The sequence below is a fragment of the Sturnus vulgaris genome, chromosome 23, assembly GCF_052056855.1.
Source record: "Sturnus vulgaris isolate bStuVul1 chromosome 23, bStuVul1.hap1, whole genome shotgun sequence".
NCBI lineage: Eukaryota > Metazoa > Chordata > Aves > Passeriformes > Sturnidae > Sturnus > Sturnus vulgaris.
Genome location: NC_142265.1, coordinates 8,695,092 through 8,722,826, shown reverse-complemented (window position 1 = coordinate 8,722,826; position 27,735 = coordinate 8,695,092). Strand labels below are relative to the sequence as shown.

General features: G+C 52.8%; 2 protein-coding genes across 2 annotated transcripts; both read left to right on the top strand.

Annotated features, from left to right (window-relative positions):
- Positions 1–648: 648 nt before the first annotated feature.
- RBM7 (RNA binding motif protein 7) lies at positions 649–3,335 on the top strand. Its single transcript, XM_014884729.2, has 5 exons — positions 649–811; positions 981–1,143; positions 1,644–1,746; positions 1,937–2,003; positions 2,260–3,335. The coding sequence occupies exons 1-5, from the start codon at positions 716–718 to the stop codon at positions 2,647–2,649; spliced, it is 819 nt and encodes a 272-aa protein (XP_014740215.1). The 5' UTR covers positions 649–715; the 3' UTR covers positions 2,650–3,335.
- A 153-nt stretch (positions 3,336–3,488) lies between these two features.
- REXO2 (RNA exonuclease 2) lies at positions 3,489–8,382 on the top strand. Its single transcript, XM_014884730.2, has 7 exons — positions 3,489–3,635; positions 3,740–3,823; positions 4,097–4,174; positions 6,029–6,140; positions 6,674–6,782; positions 7,003–7,056; positions 7,958–8,382. The coding sequence occupies exons 1-7, from the start codon at positions 3,504–3,506 to the stop codon at positions 8,085–8,087; spliced, it is 699 nt and encodes a 232-aa protein (XP_014740216.1). The 5' UTR covers positions 3,489–3,503; the 3' UTR covers positions 8,088–8,382.
- Positions 8,383–27,735: the final 19,353 nt, after the last annotated feature.

Genomic DNA, 27,735 nt, shown 5'->3' with positions numbered 1-27,735 from the left:
AGATGGAGAACACCCATTTTACATCCAGCATCTTCTGGGATACCCAGGGGATTGCAGTGGCTGGGGACAGCCAAGGATGCTCTCCGAAGTCCTTGGAGAAGTGAAATCCCTGGGAAGGCTGGTGCGGGCACAGCCCACGCACTCCGAGGGGATCCAGCCACCGGAGCAGCCGGGCTCGCAGCCCCGGAGAAGCCGCGGCACAGGCGGCCAAGGGGCAGGACCTGCCCGCAGGCTCGTGACAGGGACGCGCTATCGCGACAGCGGGGCCGCTGCATGTGACGCATCAACGACTCCCTTAGGGCAAACGCGTTTTACTGCCAGTAATTGATTAATTACAGATCAGCAGTGAATTCCCGGAGTTCCGCCCGTCCCGCGTGCCCCGGGCCCACCCCGCCCGGGCTCTGCACGCGCAGAGCCGGTGCTGACGAGGCCCCGTTCCTGTCCACGTTCCCTTTCCCATGTCTGCCTCCGTTCCTGTTCCCGTTCCCCACTGCCCCGTTCCTACTCCCGTTCCCGTTCCCCATTGCCCGATTGCCGTTCCCATTGCCCCGTTCCTATTCCCGTTCCCGTTCCCCATAGCCCCATTCCCGCCCCCTGGCCCCGCCCCCGCCGGAAGGGGCGGCCCCTGCACGCACACCCCGCCCCCCGGTGACGTCACGCCGAACGCTGCGGGGCGCAGCCGCTGCGACCCTCTCGTTCAGATCTCGGCGGGGCGATGGGGGCAGCGGCCGCTGAGGCGAACCGGACGCTCTTCGTGGGGAACCTGGACCCCAAAGTCACCGAGGAGCTCATCTTCGAGCTCTTCCACCAGGTACCGCCCGCGCTGTGTGTACCGGGGAAGGGCGCGGCGGGGGAGGCCGCGGCCGCCATGGCCGGCGGGGCTACGGCGGCCGCCGCGGGACAGCGTTCAGCGGGGCGCACGTGCTCGGCGGCTGCCGCTCCCTCCCGGTGTTTGCTTAACCCTTCGCTCCCGATGCCAGGCGGGCCCCGTGATCACCGTGAAGATCCCGAAGGACCGGGATGGACGGCCCAAGCAGTTCGCCTTCGTCAATTTCAAACACGAGGAGTCGGTGCCGTACGGGCTGCGGCTGCTCAACGGGATCAAGCTGTACGGGCGGCCCATGCGCATCCAGTTCCGATCAGGTACCGAAGGGACCTTCACCAGTTTTCTAGAGGGAAAGTGAACTGCTGTCAACTGTCCTAGCCTGTAACAGAATCATGGTTAACCGGGTAAATTGCAGGAGCCACTCACCAAGGGGTCCCTCATCTGCCAGCTCTGCTCCTCTCACTCCGGTGCTTCCACCAGGGACCTTCTGTCCCTCATGGCCGGTGTAACCCCTTGGCTGAGCCTTCTCTTTGGGGTTTTATTGGTTATTCCTGCAGCACTGCATCTGCTAGTGGTTAAATGAAGCACATTGGCTACAATATCTCTGCCCTTTCTGGTGGGAATCAAGACCGTTGCAGTGCTTTATTTTGGTAACTGGGCCTTGTGCTTTTGTAGATCACTGACGAAACTTGAGAGCCAATTAACACGTGGAAACTTGAGAACCAATTCAAAACGTGTTGATTTTCTGCAAGGTCACTTCACACCGAGTTCCTTAACTGGTATTTGTGGGTCTCCTGAAATATTTGTCTTTCCTCAGGGAGCAGTCATGCAGCCCAAGATACCAATCCGTCCTGTTCCCAGCTCGGACCTGCTGGCACCAACCCTCCTGGGATGCCTCATCCAGCATCCAACTGCAGCAGGTATGAGTGTCACTAGCACAGGAGTGTGGAATGGAGATAGACATTGCATGGTTCACCATTTTCCTGGCTGCTTCTAAGTGCAATTTGGGGTTTCTTTCCTGTGGAGAGAACACACATGGGATGCAGATGCCCCTTGTACTGCAGCAGTTGTGTGTTTAAGGCTGAAACTCCTGATCTGTTTTCCCTGCAGGTATGAGAGGGTTCCAGATGGCATGGGCAGCCCGGGGTTCCAGTCGAGCCTGCAGAGACAAGCGGTGGTACGTGCACACACTCACAGGCACAGGTTGTGGGAATATACTTTTGGGGTGCTGTGAAATGACAATTCCAGAAGATTTGAAGCTCCTGGTACAGAGGGCTCTGGGCTGTGGGAGTCCAGCTGTGGGTGAAGTAATGGTTCTGTTCCGCTCTGGTATCTGCAGTGTGAGTTAGAGGCCAGCCCAGGGTTTGGTTCAAGCACTCCACTGGGCAGCAAATGTACCAAACCGAGCATCCCTTTCCCTCTTTCCCGTGCAGATGAACAGTGCAGCTCGGCAGCAGCCCCAGTTCGGGGGGAAATATGAGCAGCCCGGCTTCGGCCCTCCTGGCTACCCGCACTCCTTCCACGCCCTGCCCGGCTCCCCGGGGCCGCGGCGCCCCGAGGGGCCGGCCCCGCGCAAGGGCCGGCTGGGCGGCCACCCCTACCCCCCGGACAGCCGCCACTTCGGCCGCGAGCGCTTCGGGGACTGCGGCCCCGACTACGGCCGGGGCAAGCGGGACGAGTACGGCTTCGATGAGAGGGGCCACGAGGCCGAGCACCACTACCGGAGCAGCCGCGAGGAGCACGACAGGCACCGGGACAGCTGGAGCTACGAGTACCGCAGGGACAGCTACAGAGAGGCCAAGTGGCACTCGGCGCGGCACTGATGGACTCGAGGGCAAAGCCAATGTGACCTGTTTCTCACTGAGTACATGTATAAATCCCCCTTCCCAAAAAAAACAACCCAGTGAAGTCACCTTTTAGTGTTTGTAAAAATACCAGCAGTGCAGTCCTGCCAAACTCTGTTCTCAGTATTAAATGTGTTAACTCACACTTCAGGGCTTTACATGGGCTAAAGAAGTCATAGTGAAATTCTGGAGAAACCACCACTCTGCCCTTGTGTCACAGAGAAGTGCTGTTAGAATTTTTTAGGAGAAAGGAACATCTGTGTTTGATGGAAGGGTCTACCATTTTGTGGGACAGATGCTGCCTGGCATCTGCAACATTCCTCATGTCATTTTTTATACAGTCATAGAATCACACAATGGTCTGGGTTGGTAGGTACCTTAAAGACCACCTCACTCCAACCCCTGCCAGAGGCAGGGACACCTTCCACTAGACCAAGCTGTTCAGAGCCCTGTCCAACCTGGCCTTGAATGCTTCCAGTGATGGAGCATCCACAATTTCCATGGGTAACCTGTTACAGTGCCTAAGCACCCTCACAGTGAAGAATTTTTTCCTAATATGTAATCCAAACTTACTCCCTTTCAATTCCCCGTTGTCCATTGAAAATATTACAATACTGTCTTGGAGAACATTAAAAGTCTCCCTGGGGAAAGCCCCTGGGTCAACATCCACGTTTGAGGCGGGGACAGCGGAGCTGCTCCGTGAGAACAGTTACGGCAGGAGCGCTCTGTACTGCCGCGGACTCCATCTCCCAGCAGCCCTTGCGGCGTATCCGCCCCCCCCATGGCGTGCGGGCGGCGGCGCGGGGGCCGCCGGGGGCTGTAGTGCGGCGGCGATGCTGGGCGGCGGCCGCGCCGGCCTGGGCCGCCTGCGGATCTGCGCCGGGCGGTTGTGGCGGGGCCGGCGGAGGGCGGCGGCCATGGCCGGCGGCGATATGGGGCAGCGCATGGTCTGGGTGGACCTGGAGGTGCGGGGCGGCGGCGCGGGGCGGCGGGGGGCGCGGGGAAGGAGCGGACGGGACGGGGGGCGCGGGCCCCCGGGCGCGCTGACGCTGCCGCTCGCCCCTGGCAGATGACGGGCCTGGACGTGGAGAAGGACCAGATCCTGGAGATGGCGTGTCTGATCACCGACTGCGACCTCAACGTGCTGGCCGAGGTGAGCGGGCCGGGCGGGACCCCGCGGGACCGCGCCGCTTCCAGGGGATGCTGGAACAAAGGAACGCCGGGCGATCCCGGCTCCGGCCGCCTTGGATCCGCTGCTCCGCACCGGGAGCGCGGCACCGGCACCGGAGCGGGGACCTGCCTCACACCGCACCGCGTGTCCCCAGGCTGCCACTGCTCCGTGCTCTGCTTGTGCTTGGCACTAAACTTTTACACGCTTCTAAACTTCTTTTTACCCATTACCTTGGTGTTTTCCTCTCCCCGACAGGGCCCGAACCTGATTATCAACCAGCCCGACGAGCTGCTGGAGAGCATGTCCGAGTGGTGCAAGGAGCATCACGGGAAGGTAAAGCCTTGTGAGCCTCGGCCGCGATGCGAGTGACGTGTAATTAATTAATTAATCCTGGGCGATCAGCTCAGAACGGCCTGAGCAGGGACAGCTCCTGTGCTGGGCACTTGGCAGTGCACTGAGGGGTGAGAGACACTGCCGTAGTTTGTGCTGGGGAGCCTGTGTGCAGTGTTTGGTTCTCAGAGTCATCTGTGGCACAGTTCAGAGTGCGCTTGAGGATCCTTAGCCTTCAGCTCCCAGCTTGCCTGAAGCAGCCTGTGCTTTGCAGCCTGGTTTCTGATAATTTGCAGTAGTGCTGGAAGCTACGTCCTGGTTTGGGATCATCAGGAGCACAGCTCAGCAGCGGCGAGGCTCTCCTGGGAGGGCTGGAGCAGCCAGGGGGGACCAGGACGGGATCTGTCACTCAGGGATGTGCCACTGGCAGGAGCCTCCTTTCTCCCAGTGGGAGGTTGGGAATTGGGGTTTGGTTCCTTGGTCCTCTCACAGAGCTGCTGGCCACCTCCTGCCTCTGTGGGAGCCCTGGTGCAGGCTGGGTTGGGTTCAAATTCTGACAGCTCCTCCTGCTGAAGTCTTGCATAAAATAATTCAGAGTAATTCCAGTGGGGAAGGGGAAGGTGAAGCTTGAATGCCTGAGTAAGAGCAAGTGCAGGATCAGTGCAGAACAGTCCAGAGCCAGTCAAATGCAGATTTCTTCCTGTGGATTCTGGTACACGTGGGATTAAACAGGCCTGTAAACACTGGGCTTTTGCCTCTTCCCTCAGTGCTGTGAGCCTTGTGGATTTTTTCACTGAAAGCTTCACTTTTGCAGCAAGAGATTATTTTTAGTGCTTTGGGCCACCAAAGAAAGGTTCCTCCTTGCCAGCAGCAAGAGAGCAAATGAATTTTCCAGTCCCTGATGATGAATTGAAATTCAAGTTAGTTTTCAATTAAGGGCTGAAGTTTTAAGACATCCATAACCCCCCCCCCTTCCCCCTTCGGCATCTTGCTCTCCCTGGGAAGAATTAGCAAGAGTTTGGGAAATGAATATTAATTTACTGTGATGGGTGCTTTTCCCTGCTCCAGTCGAGGATTCCGGCTCGGCTTCAGCTCGGGAGTGAATTGGAGATGGTAGCATGCGTCCTTGCTGCTCCTGAGGAGCTACTTATTTTTAATTGACTAAGAGAAGAGAAGCAATTAGAATATAGATGAAAATGCTGCCACATAATGAATTTTTTAACCACCACTTGGATCTGTCAAGTAGATTTTTGCTGCACAGTCGTGGAAATATATAGCGTAGCCAGATGGAAATAAATCACTGAGAACACTTGGAGAGGATTTGACATTTAGCTATTGAAAAAAAAAATAGAAGGGAGGAACTTTCCTGATTTATAGGAATCTTGATAAACCCTGAAGGCAGGATCCTGTTTATTTGTGTTCACTGGTACCTGCTGCTCCCTGCTGGGGAGGTGAGTGCCTCTCCTGAAACAGGGATATAGAGGGATGTAGCACTCTCCTGGCTCAAGGATGTGCAGGTGGATAAACAATGCCTCACGTCTTGGTAACTGAAAGGACTTCTGAGCAGAGAAATCAAAAAAAGGGAAAGAAAAAGCCCCAAACCCCAGAGGAAGGTCAGTGCTGCCAGAGCTATTCACCTGCCTTGGTTTTCCTTCCCAAGCAGGAGGTCCCTGGGGAGAGTAGAGGCTGGGGGTGCCCCAGAGAACTGAGACAGAGTTCAGGAGGTACCTGGGGAACAAACAGCACTCGAAGGGTTGACCTTCCACTGCAGAGTTAAACATTTACTTGAGAAACTGGAGCATTCCTGGCAGTGTCTGTGACAGGATGTTTCTGATTTATGACTTGGCTTTTTTGCAGTCTGGCCTTACTAAGGCTGTGAAGGAGAGTAAGATCTCGCTGCAGCAGGCAGAGTACGAGTTCCTGTCCTTCGTGCGGCAGCAGACGCCCCCGGGGCTCTGTCCTCTCGCAGGTGAGGCATCATCCTCATCTTCCTCCTTAACTGCAGCACCTCATCTGTCCTGCACTCCCAGCGGGATGCAGGGACACTGGCACGCGTGGCAGGATGGTGCTCCTATTCTGTGCTGTGTCTTTTCCTCCCCGGGTAGCCAACCAAAGGCTGAATAAGGATCTTCCAGGTGTCCTGTTACCCAGAACTGCTTTCAGAATTTCTTACATGATCCTGGGACAGGTGCTGAGTGAAATCAATACCAATGGCCACTTTCACTTGGCAAAAAACTCGGTGTTGGCATAATTCTTTGATATTTATCTGTGTGACACAAACTGTGGAAGTAGTAACTGAGGAATTACTGAGGTATTAGTATTAAACCCCGTGTGATCCTGCAATGAAAATCTGACAAACCTTTACAATCATGTTTGCTAGAAAATGGGATAAATGAGCTGCTTTTCTTCCCCTGTGATCTCTCCCAGCCTGCCCCGCCTGCTGCTCGTTTCCGTGTTGCTCTGTAGCGTCTTTGAAGAAACATCTTGTTTGTGTCTTTGTAGGTAACTCTGTTCATGCAGATAAGAAATTCCTTGACAAATACATGCCGCAGTTCATGAGGCACCTTCATTACAGGATCATTGATGTGAGCACTGTCAAGGAACTTTGCAGGTAAATGTTCTCCCAATTAAGTGGTTTGAAAGATACCCTGGGATGCCCGTTTGTGGTGCTGGGGCTCTGCAGATCACAGCAGGGGACTCGCAGGGCTGTGGCTTCTCTGGGTGTCAGTGAAACCAAGGTTCCTTCACCAAGTGTGACAAACCTGCAGCAGTCACCAGACATGGTTTTGAATCCCAGTTTTCTTTTTAAGTGGCAATCTTTCTGCTCACAGGCGCTGGTATCCAGAGGAGTACGAGTTTGCACCAAAGAAGGCGGCTTCTCACAGGTGAGCTTTGTGCCTCTGTCTCTGACAGAGCAGGGAAATCTGCTCTTCCTGAGCAGGATATGGGGCTCCCCGTGAATTCCAGCATCCTGTGCCTGATGCAGGTGGAGACTGTGTGCTCCTGCACCATGTCAGATGTTTGTGTTCTCCTTTCCAAAGCCTAGATAGTGCAGGGAAAGGCATTACTAAAATCCAGAGAACCAGAAGTTTCCTCAACCCTTCTGATTCACTCTGCTCTTCAAAGTGCATGTTTGTTGACCATGCAAACAGTCACTTAATGGGTGTTACCTGCCCTTTTTATGGACAGAGGTGGTCATAGAAACACAAAAATTGGAGAACTGTGAATCGGGGGTGAGAGTCCTGCTCCTGCCTATTTCCTGAGCTTGGAATGTGCCAGAGAGGTAGTGGGAAGGAGCCAGGGAACCTCTGTGGCTCCTCTCTGATGTGCCTGTGCTGGGCAGGAGGGAGGCTCTGGTACCCACAGAGGAGGAGGAGCAGGGCTGGCAGTCGCAGAGGTCTGGCCAAAGTCATGGCTGATGTGCTGCTGATGGAGCTGAGCCCTGAGCATGCCCTGGCTGGAGCTGGGCAGCTCTCTGGAGCCCTCGGCTCTTCCCTCGGAGTGAGTTGTTTTTAACAGCCAATGCTATAGACCCTGTTGGTTTCCAGCAGCTCTGTCCCAGGGTGACATAAACTAATAAGCCATGTGTTACTCCTTGGCACGTTGGCACCACTGGACTTTTATTGCTTCCCTGGGACAGTGAGGGTTATTTTCATTTCTGACAGATGCACCTTCCATGTGCATCAGTTTGGTTTCCTGAAGCCTGGAAGTTTTCAGCAGCATTAGGATCTGGGCAGAGCTGGAGATGTACCTAGGCACTTAGGTGAAACCTTAATTCTCTTTCAGAGCACTTGATGACATCAGGGAAAGCATCAAAGAACTCCAGTTCTACAGAGACCACATCTTCAAGAGGAAAACGGATGAGAAGAAAAGGAAACTGATTGAGAACGGGGAAAGTGATAAAGCTGCCAGCTGATTTCCCCTCCTGCCACACCAGCCCGTAGCACACACTAGATGCGTCTCCTGGTTCTTTTTTGTTTGCCAGTCTCTTGGGAAGCTGCCCCTGGGTTACCTTGTTTCTTACCAGCTGTTCAATGCAGACAGAAGCCTGAGTTGCTGCTGCTTTTCAGTTTGAGTGGGGAATCAGCACGCTGGGCCCCAGCAGCGCCCGGGTTTGGATGTTCTAGCTAAACCACGCTGTTTGATACTCCTTGCACCTGCTTTTAGGTGCAGTCCTTCTTTCTCCACACAATAAAACAAGTCAGTTGAAAGATGGTGATTTTGGACAGCCTTTCTTTGGTGCTGCCAGGTGAGCTGCTGTTCCTGGCCTCTTCTGGGCTGTCCTGGAGCGGGAGCTGCTGGCCCATAAACCAGAGGGTGTAATGGAGCGGGGTGTGTGGCTCCCAGGCATGTTTTTATTATGGGCATTAATAATAATGGCCATCCAGGGCTTCTCAATCCTGCTGATTGTTGGAACACCTGCTCTGCCAACCCTGGGAATGATTGTTATTGCAGAGAGGCCGTTAAAATGGTTAATGGGGCAAATAAATGAGTCTGTGAAATGTCTCTTCTCTGTCACCGACTCCCAGGTAAGTTGGCAATTCCAGCGAGGTTTGTTTTCTGTGTGGGCAGGCTTGGAGCAGGGCAGAGCTGAGGGACATTGCTGCACAGGGTTATCCACCACAGCCAGCACCTGCAGAGATGCCTGGATGCATCCCTGATCCCTGTAGAGCTGCTGGGGCCCTGGGACAGTGCCGTGTGTGAGCTGAGGTTCACCCATGTCACACAGTTCAGCCTTGTCACACAGTTCATCCTTGTCACACAGTTCACCCTTATCCCACAATTCATCCTTGTCACACAGTTCACCCTTGTCACACAGTTCACCCTTGTCACACAGTTCATCCTTGTCACACAGTTCATCCTTGTCCCAGCAGCTCCCCGGACCCACATCATGGCCACGTGCCACCAGAATCTGCTTTGTCTTTCATTATCATGTTAGTTTTCCCCCCTTCCTTTGACTCCTTCTTTTCTGACCTACTTCTGCTTCTTATATTTTATTCCTTGTTAAGATGCTTTTGTTTTTCTTGAAACGTTTTTTAAGGAAAATATGCCACCTGTGTTTATACATTTTTAAATATTGTTTATTCTTTCTTCTGAAGTAACGGTGCTGTTTGGAGGATTTTTATCTTGTTTCCCTGTATTATGCAATCGCATTCCTGGTTTTCTGTGCTGGCATCATTCGAGGTTCCAATTTAGTACAAATTTGTCACGCACTTGGCAGAGCACAGATAAACCCCACCAAAGTGGGTGTTATTTTGGGCTGGAAACAAAGCTCCCTCCTGCAGCAGGGGCTGGGGAGAGGGAATGCAAGGATCTCCTGGCTTGCACCATTCCCTCGTGTAGGAGCACTTACACCCCTTCTTTCCATGCTCTGAAAGCTCCATCAGCCTCGCACAGGTTCCATATATAGGGATGCAGATAACTCTTTTGGGACAAAGGATTCCTCAAAGGTGGATACAGAGTGTGCCTGGGAGCCCTTGGCTGCACCCCTTAACGCTTGTGGATGTCTGCCGGGTCGAGGTGGTTAACAGCACATTACACCTGTAACTGCTCAAGGAGTTTGTGCTCCTGTTCTCACTGTTCAGGAGTCCCCACAGCTCCAGTCGCTGCCAGGATGGAGTTTCCCATGGAAACTCCTTCCAGACATGAGCCATTTGAGCCTCCCACGATGGCAAAAAGAGCAATCAGTTATCCGTCCCTCCTTCCCTCCCTCCTTCCTTCATCTTTTCTCTGCCCTGCACCTCTCATTCTCTCCATGCACCCACACTGTGCTGTTTGGGTGCAAACCACAGAAATCAGGAAAAATACCAGCTCATGCCACACTTTTGCCCAGATTCAGTGCATTCTCATTTTTTTGAGAAATCCTCCTGCTCGCAGGCACAGCTGCTGGCTCTGCCACAATGGGCCAGAAGAACTTCTGCCCTGTGGCAGCTGCAGCACAGACAACACCAACCTCAAGAAGGCAGGGCATGAAACAGAGACCCTCAAGCAACATTCCCCCCCAGTTCATCCGGGCTGAGGTGGCTGAGCAGGGATGCTCTGGGGACACTGCCCAGCCCACGCTGGCACTGCTGCCAGGGCTGCCCACTGGCCTTGGGAGCCGCTGGGTGCAGCTGCATCGCCTCAAGGTCGGCTGCAGAGAGCCCGGAATAGAAAACCTTCAGACATGATTTTTGTCTCCTTTTTTTCCTCCCACTGCTGCTGATGATACCCTTTTACTGGAATAAGTCTCTCCTGCTGACAGATAAGCTTTTAGGGTAGTGAAATCTCTGTGACACTTTAAGTGCCCTAAATGACAAAACAAGGACGTGCAAGATTACCCTGTGACTACTCTGTAGAACACAACTTGTCAGGAAGTTGCCACAGCCGCCCAGGCCCCATGAGGATGGGGCACCCCCATCCCTGCCAGGACTGTCCTTCCAGCAGGACAGCGAGCGGAGCAGCGTGAGCAGAGAGAGGGAAAGGATCAAACGGGAGAGCGTGAGGAACAGGCCATGGGCACGGAGGGGCCTCTGGAATCAGGGACTTGTCTCTCTGCGCCTCCCCACTGATGGATGGGACCCAAATGGCCGTAAATTGCCGGGTGCTGCAGCAATGTTTCATCCCCGTGCCGGAGGAGCCGCCAGCAGCAGCGCGGTGCCACGAGCGGGGCACAGGCTGTCACTCACATGCCAGGGGAGGGAGAGGTGACAGTCACGGAGATCCATTCCCCTAACAGCACCAACAGCAGCGGGGAGAAGAGCATAAATGGGTGTGATAATGGTGTGGCAGTGCCTAGCAGACACCGCGTTTTGGAAAAGAAAACAATTATCTGGCGAGTCAAGTGGCACCTACCAACCCCTCAGCTCTGGGCACTGAGGGCAGGTTACAGAGTGCAAATCCTTCTGCTTTCCTAAGACCAGGCTTTGCTGTTTACCCTCAAAATCCTCTTTCCTGGGAAGTCTGGGGGGAACTCTTCTGAAGAGACACACAGCCTGTGTGAGGACACAGCTGGGGAAACTGCCCTGCCCCTTCCCCAGACACAGTGCTCTCCTCTCCTGCCCTGTCCCTTCCCCAGACACAGTGCTCTCCTCTCCTGCCCTGTCCCTTCCCCAGACACAGTGCTCTCCTCTCCTGTCCCTTCCCCAGACACAGTGCTCTCCTGCATTGCCCCTTCCCCAGACACAGTGCTCTCCTGCATTGCCCCTTCCCCAGACACAGTGCTCTCCTCTCCTGTCCCTTCCCCAGACACAGTGCTCTCCTCTCCTGCCCTGCCCCTTCCCCAGACAGAGCTGCTCTCCTGCACTGCACTTGCCAGGGAATAAAATCGGTGTCTGCTCCCGACCCAACAGACAAGACCGGAGGGAGGATCACGCTCTCCAAACTTTGCAGAAGGGAAATGAAGCACAGAGAGATTAAGTGACCTCCTTAAGGTCACATGGGGAATCTGTAGCAGAGCCAAGAACTGAGCTGAGATCTCCAGGGTCCTCATCTACTTCTTCCATTCCTTCCGCTTTCCCTCCAGCCAAGTTAAAAATAAAACTGAGTTTCGTGTCCCCTTGGCAGCAACGTGACTCCAGTGCAGCATCTGGTCCATGAGCTGCCAGGGCTGCAGCACCAAAGGATCTGCCTGGCTCTCTCCCTGCCCAGTCTTCTAGGGGATGGCTGCGTGCATGGGTATATATTTGTGTGCATATATTAGTTATGTGCCGCTTTCTGCCTCATAATTAAGTGGAACCTCTTCATAGGCCCCTTTGAAGCAAATCTCTGTTGGTTCACAGAAACTTTCATCACCAGCCAGCACTCTGCGGTGTTTGTTCTCATTGTTCCCCCCAGTCAGAATAAAACTCCTCCTAACGACAGAGAAGGTGGCTCTGGATTCCCAGTGCCACCACACAGGCAAAGCCCAGCCCTTTCTTGGAGGGGAAATGCCTGCAGTGGTGTCAGGAAGCCCCCAGCCATGGCCTGAGGGCTGGGGAGCAGAGTGGAAGGCTCCCCCGCTGTCCTCACTGCTCACTCTGGCTGTTTGTGTCCCCCAATGTCCCTGCCTGTTGCATGTTTCCATTTTCTGCTCACCCACAGCCCTGGCAGGAGCTGCCCTTTGCAGCAGGGGTGGTGGGATGTTCCCTGCCAGGTGCACCTGCCAGGTGTATCGGCAATGCCCTTGCCTTCCCCTGCCCAAGTTTTGACCCTCCAATCGCAGTTCTTTAACAGCCCAAAACACCACCCAGCCCGTCCTGAGCTGCATTCCCCACTGGCATCGCTGCTGTTGCTGCACTTGGTCTTGTGGTGTCTCCCAAACACAGCGAGCTGCGAGCAGAGGTGGGAGAAGCAGCTCCAGAAGGGAGCCAGGGCCGGGGTGGGAATGCTGCACGGAGCCCACGGGATTCCCTTGGGTGGCTGTGCGGTCCAAGGGAGGTCTGAAGGGTACATATTACCCTTCTAGACATAATCCCTTGTTCCCACAGGGAAGAAGGATTTCCTGCAGGAATTAGATTGTTTTGTTCTTTGTTTCCAGGGGGGACAAGGAGGGAGAAGCCCTGCCTGAATTCCCCTGTAGGTATCTGCATGAGCCCAGGACTCTGGCATGTGCCAGCACAGAAGGCAAGGGTCCCACCTCTCTGATTGCCCCGTGATTGGTGTCACACACTTGGTATTGTCACTCCCGCCTTCTCCCCCACCTTGGGTCCGTGTTGCAGGGCAGCAGTGCAGTTTGGGATGATGTTTTTGGTCTGTGAGCCTCGGCAGATGATGGGCTGGCTGGGCCAGGTGAAGGTACCAGCAAGCCTACACCTCCACCGCCCCTGGAGAAACAGATTATCCACAGATAATCCTCTTCAGGCTCACCCACCCCGTCAAATGCCACAGGCAGCTTGTACAAGACCCGAGCCAGCCTGTGATCATCAGAGCAGATAAATTAGGGCTAATCATATCCCCCCACCCAGAGCAAAGGGTGCTAAGGAAAGGAAAGGAGGGGAATGCATTCCTGGCATGAACTGTGGCATGGCTCTGACCAGGAGTGAGTGCTGCATGCCCTGCGTGCACTGAGGCACGTGGAGAAAGGATCCTGCCCTGCCTGTTCTGACCACACCATGTCCTGGCTCCCTGCAATGGATCTGCTTTCGTGTCAGGCAGCAAAAATGTGAATGATGTGTCCTGGGACAATTATTTCCCTTTCCAGAGGGACAAAGTGACCTGTCTTGGGGTCTTTTCCATGTCCTCTGCTGTGTGCTCTAATTGCCCCAAGATGCCCTACCTGGAGAGAGCCTTAATACATAATTATATACCATTAGCAATGAGAATAACATGACAACTGCTTTGGATAATCACAGAGAGCACTGTTCCTGCCAGTCTCCTAGCTACCACAGCACAAACGTATTGGGCTCAATTTGTACAAGAGGGCATTTTAGAAGAATTATCTGAAGCTGGAAATAAGAACAGCAGACACACAGTCCTGGTTTCATGGGACTCAGATGGAAACCAACGGGGAAATTCACTGCAAAGGCAAATCAACTAGTAGGATTTTTAATTTTTTAAACCCACCCTAATTAAAAGCAGAGGTAGTGTAGCCCAAAGGAAGCCTTCAGAAGATTGCAGATGCTCTCTGCCTGGAGATCGTGTGATATCTGGTGTTGATTTAAAGACTCTGAGAAGCTGCACTGCCATCCCTAGGTAAACCATTCCCATGTTTTATGACCATGCTGCTAAGAATTTGTCCCATATTTCTTGCCTGAATTTGTCTTACTTTCATTCCTAACCACTAAGGATCATTTTGCTTTTCCCTTTCCCCCTGCCCAGCCACATGCCATCAGGATTTCCCTCTTCCTGGGCAGGCATGGCAGTGTCAGCACTCCTTCACCCAATCCTGTCAGCACACCTCCTCCCTTTGCTTCTCTTCTTCCTAATTTCCAGAGCTGTGTATCCCCATTTTCTAATCGTCCTTACAACTCCAGTGTGTAAACCCCCTCTTAATCGCTGTGGGGATGTGCCCAAGTCTTTCTTCTACAGCTGAAATCACCTTTCTTGCCTGAAGCACCACAGCAGCTCCTGGCTCCCATCTCACCCTCCCTCAGGACTCCCTGCTTTGTCCTCTCCACAGCAGGACCAGGTTTAAATCCATCATGACAACAAGAATCTTGCCATGACGCTGCCCTGGGACGTTTGGGGCTGCTGGAAGGTGCTGCAGGACTGGCTGCTCCTTGCTGGGGAATGTGCTTGGTGCTGGTGCTTCCCTCCGAGAGCACAGAGCCCATGGCAGTGAGTGCCCCCACCTCCTCCCTGCCCAGGGCATGGACCAGCTCGGCCCCCGGGCACTGCAGGATGTCACTCTCTCCCTCCTGCTCCCCCAGCTTTCCCCCTGGACGTGTTTTTCAGCCTGAAGGACAGCACTGTCAACCTGTCCCTGGAGAATGAAGAAAAGCAAACAGGAACCTTGGGAGGTGCCAAGGACAAGGCTGGCTGCTGCCAAGGTCGCAGGCATGAGGATATTCATCTTCATTCCTCACCATCACCACCCAGCCTTAGCCAGAGAGAATGGAGCTGCTTCCGGCCGCACGTGTTTAAAGGATGAGGGAGCACAGGATGGTTCAAGAGGAGATTGCTTCATGAGACAATGGCTGAGCTGATAATGCCAGCTAAAGTCGAGCCACTGGGGACCTCTTACAATTTTAAGATCCAATCAACTTTAAAATATTACTGTCTCAGGCAGGCGACAAGTCTTGGAGCAGAAAACAAGTGATCCTGTTTTATTTACGGAGGAAAGGATGTTCTCCCTGTCCTCACCCACGTATTGAAATATTAATGGTGTTTGTCTGCGTAGCTGTGTTAACATCACATTTCCAGAGCTCAATCTATAAAAGCTCTGGTTAAAACACTTAATGCCATGATGCTGGCTGCCCGGGAGAAGTGGACAGCAGGGATGCAGAGGGCAGGGAACAGCAAGGACACAGCGAAATGCCTCAGGGAGAGGCTGCAGTCAGAAGGGTTTGTATCTTTATCCCTCTCTCTTCCCGGTGAAACCTCTGACTCCATCACCTTCCTGGGGGGCACGTCTCACTGCCCTGGAGCAGCTCGTCCAGCAGCAGCAGACCCCCAGCCTTTTGAGGAGACCTTGACCTTGGGTTAGAAACCCCAGAATTTCCAGGTGCATCTGACCTCCTGCACCCCTCGTAGCTGCCATCTGGCAATTACACAAATTCCTGCAAGGTTCAAGCCTCGCCTGCAGAAGTGGAGCTTGGGAACAGCCCAGCAGCAGCAGCAGCAGCAGCCGTGCAGTGGTGTCTGCGCTGGTCATGCTGCAGTCCTGCACACGCTCCCCACCTGTTGGGACGCTGACAGAGAGCCCGGAGCTCTTGGCAGCCGGTCCATGTGCTGGGAACGCTGCTGCTGCCTGGGAAGAGCTTGCATGACACATCATCACTCTGCCTTAGCCTGTGGTCACAGCGGGACGGCAGCAGTGAGGACTGCATTATATATTTTATCATAAACACAAAAGCAACAACCACCGCAGATTCTTAATAAAAATGTGTCTCTGGCGCCCGAGCAGAGCGCGAGTTAAACATTGTACCATCAAGCAATTTGCAGCGCCTGCACATGCGATCGTGCAAACGTCCCCAAAGTGCCCCATGGAAAAGTCAATAACATCAATAAAATCAACAACAAATAAAAGCAGCCGGGCTCAGCAGCAAGCTCTATTCACAGGGAACATCTCTGCGACCTTTTGAACAGGCTCAGTGTGAGAAGCATCCCCACGTGCGGGGAGGACGGGCGCTCTCCTCCCCGACAGCAGCTGCTGTGACAAGGACAGGAGCCACAGCATCGCCCTGTGCCTCCTCTCTGGACCACAGCAGCCTTCAGATGGCCAGCAGTGCCCTGCCTCCCGCGTGGCACTGAGCACCCTGGCACCTCTGACAGCACCCAGTCATCCCAGGTGTCTCCAGGATGTACCATGATAGGAGCAATAGGTAAGAGCCATCTTTGTAACCTACTGCCTTTTGTTGGCATATAAAAGACCTCTCCCAAAACTCTTATTCTCTCCCGTGTTGCCTGACACTGCTCTCCTCTTCCCACCTGCCAGGACCTGTGCTCTAAGTCATGCACCTTCTTTTATTATGTGCCCATTCATCCATCCCCGAGATTCACATTCCTCTTCCTTTATGAAGAATTAACTTGTTGGAGCTGATTTATGAAGACTGGCAGGCACCTGTGCTAGAGCAGGGCTCTAATTCGTTCATCATGAAGTCCTGTAGTTATTCCTAAAAGAGCTCATGTTAATGCCTCACATTAAAATTCATATTTTATTTTTACATAACTAGATGACTCTCTGCAATCTTTAAGATATGCCCTTCAGAACCTGGATTTTTACTTTTTTTTTTTTTTTTTTTGGTGAGGGATTGAAGCTGTGTGGTGACAGCTTCTCAAACACGGGGTGGCTTTGGTGCAGGGTGGCAGGTCGTGTTGTGTGCCTCAGGTGTGACTGACAGCGAGGACTCGCCAAGGTACCTCCTCCATCAAACGCAACTCCCTTTTGTTAGTGCAGCAACAGAATCATTTTCCTTAAGAGCATAACCTTTCCCAGATCTCCTTTGGCTAACAGGAGCCAGCCTGCACTGGAAAAGCAGCGGGTTGAGCTCTGCACTCTTCTGGAAGAGCCTTCAATAGGCGAGGGGAGAGTGGAGCTGGAGCGGGGGAGCAGCTCCCGGGGAGCCTTTGGTGTGAACCAGTGACGGGCATGAAAGAAGAGCTGCAGGGGGCAAAGGCCTGAATTGTTTGGTGGGAACATTTTTTTCCCCTTTCAATCCAGTGTGTTTCATTCCCTGGTAGAAACAAATCTACTGGAACCCGCTGAATTTGGCACAAGTTCAGCTCAAAATATAATTGCCCTCAAAACCCAGGCTGGCCGAACTCAAGCCCAGCCTGACATGCCACGTTTTCCTGACATGTTTCCCTTTGGATGCCAAACACACCTGAGGGATGCCCAGGACGCCGAGGATGGTGGGGACGGGGGCTGCTGGCAGCTCCACGGGGCTGTCTCTCCCCCTGCCCACGCAGCTCAGGGAACAAAGCGCCGCAGGCGAAGGAGCGGCTCCAGCATTCCGCTGCGGATCCTAATTGACCGCTGAACGCTGAGCTACACTACTAATTTCATAGCACTGTAATCAATTGTGTTTCTTGCTCTCAGATGCAGAGAGAGAAAGAAAAGGAGTGGGAAAGTTAATCTGGGTTTATTTCACACCACTGCAGCAGCAAAACCTTGTCCCTTGTTATTGTTTATGTTCAGAGCAGAGTGCTGTGTTGGAAACACACACGGATGATCCCTGCCCCAAAGAAGGTCTGTCCTCAGCCAGGCAGACACAGAGGCCATCTGTGGCACAGCTGTGGCACAACTTTTGGCTTTCTCTGAGGGCTGTGGGGCTTGGAGGAGCCGAGCAGCCAGGATGGCTCCGAGCAGGAGAGGCCACGTTAAGCGTGCCGCTGGCATTGGCCATCGTCCAGGCCATCAGGGACTGAGTGGATATCTTAATCCTGCTCCCACCCTGGATCTGATCCAAGACAGACTGAAGTCAGTGGAAATCTTCCCGTTGCTGCCCTGGGCTTTCAGCCAGACGGGCAGCGACGTGTGGAGTTCCTGGGACACGAGACAGAAAGACGGACGGAAAGCCCGAGCAGAGCGGCTGTGGCTCCCGTGTGAATGCACAAGTAGGTTTTGCTGCAAAGAGGACACGAAGGCCTTAACAGGACAGCCACTGCCCAGTGGGGAGGAAAACTTTCCCTTGGGATCCTGGCACTGCCCAGCACAGCAAGTTCCTCTGAGCATCCCTGGCAGTGTGTCCCTGCCCACACCCCATCTGTCCAGAGGTGCCTCCCAGTTCAGCACTGTGGGACAGGACAATCCACAGTCACAGTGCCCACAGCAGGCAGCACACAGGGACAGACCTGCTCTCGCTTATTTATTTGTTTTTGAGGGCGGTACAGAAGATGACAGCTCACAAACTGCTGCCAGAGCCCTCCCTTCCCCGTGTCCTTTGAAGCGCTGCTACCGCTGGCTTTGAACCCGCTCTGTTTATTGTGTGCCACAACGCTCAGCCTTTGAGACTGACAGAAATTACAGAGCGGGAGGAGAGAGAAAAGGAGGAAGATAATGCAAAATGCCCTCCCAAATAACTTTGCTAATTAAACCGGCTCTGAAGCCTTCCCAAACACCCCCATGTTATGACAAGATGAACAGCACATTCCAGTGAAACTATTAAATTTAAATTGTGCAGATAAAGTTCAAATGAGACCATTGTTGGTTGATAGCTGAGAATAAGCCAGCATGTGCCCGGGGGGCAAGAAGCCCATTGGTATCTTGGCTTGTAGCAGAAATATTGTGGCCATCAGGACCAGGACAGTGACTGCAGCCCTGGTGAGGCCATGCCTCAAATGCCGGGGTCAGTTTTGGACCTCTCACAACAAGAAAGACACTGCAGTGCTGGAGCGTGTCCAGAGAAGGGCAACAGAGCTGGGAGCATGGTTAGTGGGGACACTGCAGCGCTGGGTTAATGGTTAGACTCAATCTTAAAGGAAGAGCCTGGCTCGTGTCTCCTTCTGCCATGCTCTCTCCAGACACCCACAGCACAGAGCAAAGCCATCTCTGCTGGGTTTCTTCCTGGGTTAGAACAACAACAGCAAGGCTTCAGGCTGTGCCAGCACAGCATGAGAAATGGGAACTCACTATCCTAACAAGAATAATATTCCTTGCAGAGGTTCATGCGCTGCTGCAATTGAGTTATGAAACACCACGAGGATCAGGTGGACTTTGCAGGAGCTGCTCTTCTCCTGGAGCATTTTTTCATTGTCTTTAGCTAAAATAACCTTTCAGAAAGCAGGAGCAGCATCCTCCTCCCCCTCAGCCCTCCAGTCACTGTCCTCTGCTGAACATTGATTTTTGCAATGCTCCTCATTTTTCCTGCTCTGGAACTGAATATGACTGTGTATTTCTGCAGAGATGGTAGAAAAGAGACAGCGAAGGCAGAGATGTCTGCATGACCATGAGGTCAAACTGGTCCAGCTTTTGGGAGTCCTCAGAAGAGGCTTCAAGCTGCCCTATCTCAGGCACTTTAAATTCAAGATATTGACAGCTGAAAAAGCCAGGCTTCTCAATGCTGAAGGAGAATGAGTCTGACCCTGTGCCAAGGAGCACTGGCTGAGGAGCCCCATGGTGGGGTGACAGTGACTGGCCCCAGTTAATTCATCGTTTATGGGTGATTATATTGCACTGATGGGTGGCCATCATTTGTCACTGTATGACTAATTAGCCACCAGGACCCCGGAGCTTTCTGGCTGCTATTTTAAATCATTATTCCCTCTAAGAAAACAGCAGATAGAAGCAAGTTCCATTCCCTAAATAAGGCAAAGAGTTTTCACTCAAAGGAGGAATCAAAGTGAGCTTTGTTGGACGAGGCTCAGAGGTTTTTGGATACAGGTGTGGTGTTGGTGTGGCAGCTCGTACCTGCAGCAACAACACGACCCCTTTCTGCCTCATAAGCAGCACTGGAAAGAGGAGACTCTAAAGGAAAAAAGGCAACTTTTGCCTCCAGGTCTGCGACTCCCAGTCCCTGAGCACACGGTAAATTCTGCTGGGGAAGCATTTCCATCCAGCTGCTGCACTGACAGGCGCGGGCTGGAAAGGCGTTGGGTGGAGCTCTGCTTGTTTACCACTATTTATCCTTTGTATTTTCCTGGTGCTGAAAAGCCCTTGTGCAAGGGGGAGTGCACACATGAGGAAGCAGATTTCTCCCAAAAACATAAAAGTGAAAAAAATAGAGATTATAGATACATTATCACTGGGCGAGGGCTCACCCTAAACAGTTATCTATAACTATACAGTGATTTCATTCCAGACCCAAATGATGAACTGACAAATTTCACGGCCCAGTTTCTATTCTGGAGCCACCCCCCTGCTCACTGAAGCTCATTTTTGGGGGGCGGTTTTGGAGGAAAATGAGCAGTTCCCCCTCAGATCTCCCCGGGGAGCGCTCACACGATGCAATCGCTCACTCGCAGCATCCCCGACACAGAAGAACAAACAGCGACATTTCCCAGTATCAAACGGGCAGCGGAGGGGAGCTGCTAAGATCAAGCTCTGCTCTGATCTAACTTGCATCTTGCCAGTTTAAAATCTTAATTGAAATGCTACTTGAAAGCCTCCTGAGCACAAGGAGGGAAGATAAACCCAGGCAGTCGGCCCGAATGCCAAAGCACGGCGATGGAAAGCCAAAGTGCTGTTTTTTTCTGGAAATATCCTTTTGGGCTGGCAGAGGTGTGATATGTTCCTTCTTCAGAGAGGGTCAGGAGGGAGAGGAAAACCATCTTCCAAACCATCTTACATTTCCAGTGTAAGTAGCAAGTACCGGCGGGGCAGCAGCGCCTCGTTTGCCTCATCCCTCGGAAATTTGGGAAGAGGGAGGGGAAGTAGAGAAGACAGACCACCAGGTTTGGGCAAAGCTGGGCCTGAAGGTCCCTCTCTGCCCACTCCAGCTCCCTGGGAGCCCTGCTGTCCAGCCAGGCAGCTCTTCCACATGGGACAGAGGGTGGGGGCAAACCCCCAAACTGGCCAGAAACCACTCGTTGTTAACTACACTTTGCAACATCTGCTACTTGTGGCTATTTGTTTTAGTATTTCTATTTCATACATTGGAACACTCTGATTTTTTTTATTGTCTGGAGCCACAGAACCGCCTTGAAAAGGAGCTACTGCCCGACAGCAGTAGTGGAGCAAACGTGGCCGGAGCAGCAGCTCGCTGACACCACGGCAAGGGGCACTCGACTGCTTTTTTAGGGTTTTGGTTATTTTGGGCACCGCAGACAAACCGTTTGTTCATTTGGGAACAACAGAGCTTAAAAACAAACGAGGTGTTAAAAGCAGGGAGCTCAGAGCTGGGCTTTCATCCGCAGGCTTTGGCTTTGATGGGGCTCTGTTCTCAGGGGGATAATAATTATGGTTTTGGCTTTGACGAGTCCGGGGCTGGATCTTCACAGGCTCCCCGTGCTCCCCTCCCCGCCTCCTCGCATCTCGACTTCAAAGCACGGGGGAAGAAGCCCCGAATCGCAGCTTTTCGTCGATCAAAACCCGGCACTAAACACCGGCCCCGACCAAGAAACCAGAGAGGAGCTTTTCATTAGCGGCAGATGAAAAACCACACCTCGGCCGCAGCCGCTCCATCCCCGACAGGATATTCAGATATCCCAACGATATTCCAGCGATATCCCGGCGATATCCCAGCCATATTCCAGCGATATTCCAGCGATATTCCGGTCATAACCCAGCGATATCCCAGTGCTATTCCAGCGGCTGAGGAGCCGCGCACTTCCCCGCCCCGGCAGAGCACCTTGCTCAGGGCACCGGCATTTAGAAGAAAATGGTTTTTCTTTCATCTGTCCAAGTAAATCTCTTTCGAACACTTGTGAGCCTGATTGCTGCCAATTTCCGCTGCTGAATGCAGCCATTCGGAGGGAAGGCATTAGGACTAAGAGATACTCATAACATTTCAAATGAAGCAGTTTTTTTCCTTCCCCCCCCCCCCCCCCCCCATCCCACCTCGGGCTGTGTCTCTTTCACCGTTTGGGTATTCATTCTTCGAGAACAAGAGATATTTCTCCGCTTGAGCTCTCTTCTTTGCAGTGCCTGCCCAGGCACGAAGGCACTTCTGCTTTGCACGTGGCCAATATATAAATATATAAATATATAAATATATAAATATATAAATATATAAATATATAAATATATAAATATATAAATATATAAATATATAAATATATAAATATATAAATAATCATAGGGTGGTTTGGGTGAGACAGACCTTAAAGCTCATCTCGTTCCACCCCCTGCCATGGCAGGGACACCTTCCACCATCCCAGGTGGCTCCAAGCCCCGTCCAGCCTGGCCTTGGGCACTCCCAGGATGGGGCAGCCACAGCTGCTGTGGGCAATCCTGTGGGATGAACCCAGGACATGGAGGTTTCTGGGCTGTGCACATGTCCAGCTCCTGCCCAGCCTCTCATCCAGCAGCTCACCCGAGTTGTCCTTGCCAGGGCTGCTCTCCATCCTTTCATTCCTAGGCTGCAGCATCAGCCTCGTTAAACCTCATGAGATTCCCATGGGCTACTGCTTGACTCCAGACTGCACTTTATATCCTGTAATATATATATTGAGAGCGAGAGCAGAGGACCTGGAGCATCTCCCAGCGGAGCTGTGCAGAGCTGCAGCCGCTCGGGGTGTGTACCAGCGCCAGGCTACAACCATTTTCCACTCATCATTCTGTGCCTGAATATTGCCACACATATGTTATGAAAAATTACCCGCTGCTCAGAGAGCTCCGAGATACAATAAGATTCACATCAACATTAATGAACCCCTGTCTCTCTTGTGAGGGAAAGCTAATGTAATAACAGCGTTATATTCGGCAAACAAATGCTTGAGACAATTTTTTTTTAAGCACCAGACAGTAAACAGGACTGAAAATATCCTCATGAATTACAAGAGTCTAAAATCCTCTACTGAGAAATTAATTTAATAGCAGTAAATACTAGAACAATTTCCCCCATGTGAAAAGGCACCGCCACATTCAGTTAAAAAGCTTCATTTAAACAGCACGTGGGCACCCACGAGGGCAGGGAAACGTATTTCATCACCTAATGGTCCTTTGGAAAAGGCTTTGTCCCTCCTGCGCTAGCACTTGGTGATGGATGTGCCTTCCCCTTGAAAAGATCAGGGAAAGGAAGAGGGAGAACAAGCTGGAGAGACTCAGAAGGAGAAAAACACTCAAACAACCTAATGATTCAGGAACAAACTCGGCTTCAGGGAAATTCTTAAAGTTTAGCCTCCCTGACCGAAAACCAGACATTTCCAGGCAGTCTGCTGCAGAAGAAAGGGAATGTGGCACCAGGGCTGGTAATTCCCATTGATTTTCGGACAGGCTCCATCCCCTGGAGGGGCTGGTCTGAGCAGCAGCATCTGCCCAGAGCAGCGCCGGCTCCTCCGGCCCTGATGGGTCTGGGAGCGGCTGCAGGAGCCCTGGGGAGCAAACGGGCTCTGCACAGAGCTCTGCTAGGCAGAGTAGCCTTCTCCCCCATCTGTTCAGCTGTTATTCCGGGCAAAATTAATAGGTCCAAGGATAGATCCGATCATAATGACAATCTGGTCTGCGCAGCAGGAGATTTTATAAAGGAGCCGAACTGCAGCTCATTGAAAACACTTAAAGTAATTAGTTACAGGGCTACTCGCTTTCTTTCCTTTTAATAGTAATAATGGTTATTAATGTTTACAAATTACAGCGCCCTGCTGCAAATGAAAGAATGGCTGGAACGGTTGCCCAGGGAAAACGGGCGCTCCAAACCTCAGCCTGCAGCTCCCTTGGAGATGGATTCTCCATCCCCCAGCCCACGGTGCCACTGGAGACGGGCTCCCTCTGCCAGGCTGTGGCCATGCCATGACCGAGCACTCACAAATACGAGCTGGTTCCAAGCCCAAAGAGGGCTCACGGTGTAGCCACCCCTTGCTGCAGGCACCGTGCTCTCACGTGCCAAGCACCAGGAAAGGCAGGGAGAGAATCGCTCTGATGATAAATATGTAGGAGAAGCTCAAATCAACCTGAACTTTAGGAAAGAAGAAAGATAATTAAAATATAAATAGACGTGTTTGTTTCAAAGATTGATGGCAAGCACTCGATTCAGCCTGAAGATTAATCAGGGAAGTATAATTATGCCTTTGCACAAAAAAACCCTGTTAAGCCCCCTCCCTGCCCCAAACAGCAGAGGAAGGAGGAGGGTGATGCTGCCAAAACACACGAGGCTGAAGCTTGAAGGACAGTCCCTCAGCACAGGAACACTGACATGCAGGGGCTGACAGCTTTGCTCCACTCCATGGGTTTGACAGCAGTTTCCCTCATTTCCCCAGAAATGCTTCATTTCCACACTGCTAAACTCTAATGTGGGATTTCCTTCTATGCCTGTGCCCCTCACACCACCATAGCCATTTGGGGGCATGCAAGGTGTTATCCCAACAAGAAGACATTTTCTCTGCTCTTCCCCTTTCCTTGTAGCCCCTGCAGATCCTCCAAGGACATTTCGAGCTGTAATTACGATGCTAAATGTGACTGCCCAAGCTCGTATGGCCGGCTCATCGTGCGGGGGGTGCTGCTCAGCGAAGCTTCTCCATAACCCCATTACAGCCTGGGGCCCTGGGGATGCAGGTGGGAGGTGGATGCAGCACCGGGAGCCTCACCCTCCTCCCCAGCAAGGGCTCACCCGGCCAGGCCACGGCGGGAGATTGATTTGTGGGGAGCTGCGCTCGCGTGTCTCAAGCCATGTGTGACGAGCACAAAGATTTGTTTGACATCTCTTCCACGCAAGGTCAATTGTGCTCTGCTGCTGCTGACTCAGGCACGGGGATGCTGCGGGGCTCCTGTGAGGGTGGGATGCTGTCTCAGCATGCCCAGCCACCAAAGACACGGCCTTTCCCTCTGTGCCACTTCCAGCTGTGCAGCATCAGCCCAGCTGTGTGCCTGCTTCCACCAGCACCCTCTCCTCCAGACCATCCCGTGCTTCCCCCGGTATTTGGTCAGAACTGGGGGAGCTTTCCATCCGGAGTCCTTTGGAACAAGCCATCAGAGCACTGTGTGCCAAATGGAAACACACCAAGAGGAAATTCTATGCAAGAGGCAAATGTCTTTACAGCCTTCAAGTCGCTCTCTGTTCGTGGCTCTCGCTCTGAGGCTGTTCTGCTGCCCCAGGCTGTGCATCAGACACTCGCCCCACGGGTCTCTCATTTACTGGCAGGTCCAAGGTCCCAAGGGAGCTCCCCATCACAAGGCAAAGCACGTTCTCAGCTCCTTGCATGTGCCAGCCAGGAGATGGGTCTCTGCTCTTCACATTATTTACTTTTTATAGACAAAGCTGTGACCCTGGACTCCTTTTTAAAGCTTATCTATCATGTACTTCTCTTCTCTCCCCCTCAGCATCGTGCTGAGAGGAGGATGGTGTGTGTGGAGGGATGCAGGATTTATCCTGCAGCATCAGTGCTGAGGATGGAGCTGGCACCCAGGAACCCCCCCTGCCCTTCCCAGTGCTGGCAGCAGTGGGACCAAGGTCCCCACACTCCTCTCTACAGAATGCAGGAGATGAGCAAACAGAAAGCAAGGAATAGTGGGAATTTTTGCATGGGAATCAAAAAGAACAAGCTGTCATTGACTACTGAGCAGAGTCAGGGTACCTTGAGTGCAGCACATGGAGTGCTTTATTTAGAGTATCTGCAGAGAGAACAGGTAAAATAACTGAGTTCAAGGATGAGGCCACGATTCCCCTGGCTTCGGAGAGCTGAGACTCTCCATATGAGAGGTCAGAGTGATTTTCATGAATCAGAGTAGTGGTGACAGATGCTCTCCTCTCAGCTGGAAAAAGAGGACTGAAAAAGCTCCATTCCCCCCTTTTAAATGGCTCTCCATCTCCAGGAGAGCCCACATCATTCCTGGGCCTTCAGCACTCACACCACACCATGATGGGACCCGTGGTCCTTGAAGGGGTCTGGGTGTGATGGGGCACCATTATTCATACACACACATATATATAATAAATAAATGCACACACACACTGGCAACGTGACAGCTCCTACACCAAAGAGAGGGGAGGCAGCTCCCCCTCCACCCACACTGAGACACCAACTCACTGCTAATCTGTCACTGTCTTCTCTTCTTTCATCTCTGACCAAACCTCAGAGCCATTCTGTCTCTGCAAAGATCAGGAAGGAAATACTGCAGGGTCCTGAGGCAGATACTTTGTTTGGATTCTTCTTCTCCATGCACAAAGACGTTGGAAAACAAAGTTAGACATAAAATCCCCTAAATTATTTGATGAAGAAAAAGTTCTGAGTCTGTGCCAGGCAGCTTTTAGGGGAGAGGGGAGAGAGGCAGCCCAAAAGCTACTGCTGAGCATATTAAAGAATGGCATTATCAAGTGGAACAGACAAGACATGTATATAATGCATAAGTAGTGTTTGCTCCTTCTCCAAACAACTCATAGATCACCAGGACACCAGCTCCTAGGAAGAGCAGAAAGGAAAAGAGAGAGGAATGCACGATAGCATCAGAAGAGACGTGGCTGCTCCTGAGGAATGGAAAAAGCCCCAACCAAAGCCCAGGGTCTGGACAGGGACTGGCAGTGCCTGCAGGTCTGGGCAGACCTGGAAGGGACTGGCACTGAGAAACCCACGAGCCCCACGCCCAACTGAGCTGTCCCCTGCCAGCAGGGGTGTCCCCAGTGCCAGCCCAGGGGGATGAGTGGGCCCTGACAGGGTGGCATCCATCTGCTGATGGAGTGACCTTCAGCCACGCAGGGATGTTTTCAACAACTCATAACCGTGAGGAAGGTTCATTTGTGTTCTCATCTAGCATATTAAAGGGGTATTATTGCTGCAAACCAGAAACCTAAATGAGCCCCTGGTTGCAGCTTTGGATGAGGCTTTGGACTAAAGGTGCAGGGCAGCGATTAACAGTGGCACAAAACATTTACACTTCACAAACAAGGCCAGACACGCTGTCCCTCATGATAAGCGATGGAAGGGCTGCAATGAAGCTGCACAGAGCAGAGGCAGAAGGAATTTGGGAGCACACACGGCTGTGGTGGCTCTGCACTGGGTCCCCTCCATTTCCACGACCCAGCTGTTTAGAAAAGCAATGTTTACAAAAGCAATGGCTCCGTGTGTGCCCCGGGTCCTGAAGGGCCATCCTGCTCCTCCTGCCTTTGCCAGGGCCTTTTACTCCTGGCACATTTCTAAGACCCCCTTTGTCAATAAAAGAGCTGTGCAATTTGCTCTCCTGCCTCCTGCCCCGAGCTGTGAACCTTTCCCTCGTGCTGCTTCCATGACAGAGAAGGGGAGGAAGGAGACAGGAAAGGTCCTGCCGGTGCAGCCTGGCAGGGAAATGAGATTGTTATTATTTGTGGGCTGAGATGCTGCTGGCAGAGCCCCGGGCTGTCGCAGTGCCTCTGACAGGAGGTGACCGGGGGTGGCCGTCCCCAGCTCGTGCCACTTCAGAACGTGCTGGCACCTCTGGCTCCCCTCCCTGCTCCAGCACAAGGGCACCGCAGCAGCGAGCCTGGGGAAGCTCCTGCCATGGAGAAATCAGTCACTTTAATTACCCCTTGCGCTGCATTTATCTCCATGAAAGGTCCCTGGCTCCTTCAGCACTGACTGGCAGGGGGAGCAGGAAGGAGCAGCAATGATCTATATGTTTGTTTATTTATTTCAGTGGCACCAGCACTGAACAGGGGCCTCCTGCACCCCAGGCTTTGCCTACAGCTCATGAGCTTCCAGACCCTGCTCTGACAGACAGAGGGGACAACTGCCCCAGGAGCCCAGCCAGGAGCTGGGGTGGGGTAAGCAAACCTGGCACCAGGGCAAACACTGCCCTGCTGTGAGAGGAGAGAGCACAGAGAGGAGCTACGTGCCCAGAAAGCAGGTGAGGAGAGGCAGGGAGGGCAGGGAGGGCAGCGTGGCCGTGTCCTGTCCCCCGGGCGCTGCTGTCTGTGTCAGCCCCAGCAGCTGAGAAGCAC

What these genes read in the sequence shown, in the direction of transcription:
- REXO2 (XM_014884730.2), top strand. Translation starts at nt 3,504, where the DNA reads ATGCTGGGCGGCGGCCGCGCCGGCCTGGGCCGCCTGCGGATCTGCGCC. An exon ending in ACCTCAACGTGCTGGCCGAG is followed by an intron (nt 3,824 to 4,096) that starts GTGAGCGGGCCG and finishes TCTCCCCGACAG; the next exon opens with GGCCCGAACCTGATTATCAA. An exon ending in ACTGTCAAGGAACTTTGCAG is followed by an intron (nt 6,783 to 7,002) that starts GTAAATGTTCTC and finishes TTCTGCTCACAG; the next exon opens with GCGCTGGTATCCAGAGGAGT.
- RBM7 (XM_014884729.2), top strand. Translation starts at nt 716, where the DNA reads ATGGGGGCAGCGGCCGCTGAGGCGAACCGGACGCTCTTCGTGGGGAAC. An exon ending in CCAGCATCCAACTGCAGCAG is followed by an intron (nt 1,747 to 1,936) that starts GTATGAGTGTCA and finishes TTTTCCCTGCAG; the next exon opens with GTATGAGAGGGTTCCAGATG. An exon ending in GCCTGCAGAGACAAGCGGTG is followed by an intron (nt 2,004 to 2,259) that starts GTACGTGCACAC and finishes TTTCCCGTGCAG; the next exon opens with ATGAACAGTGCAGCTCGGCA.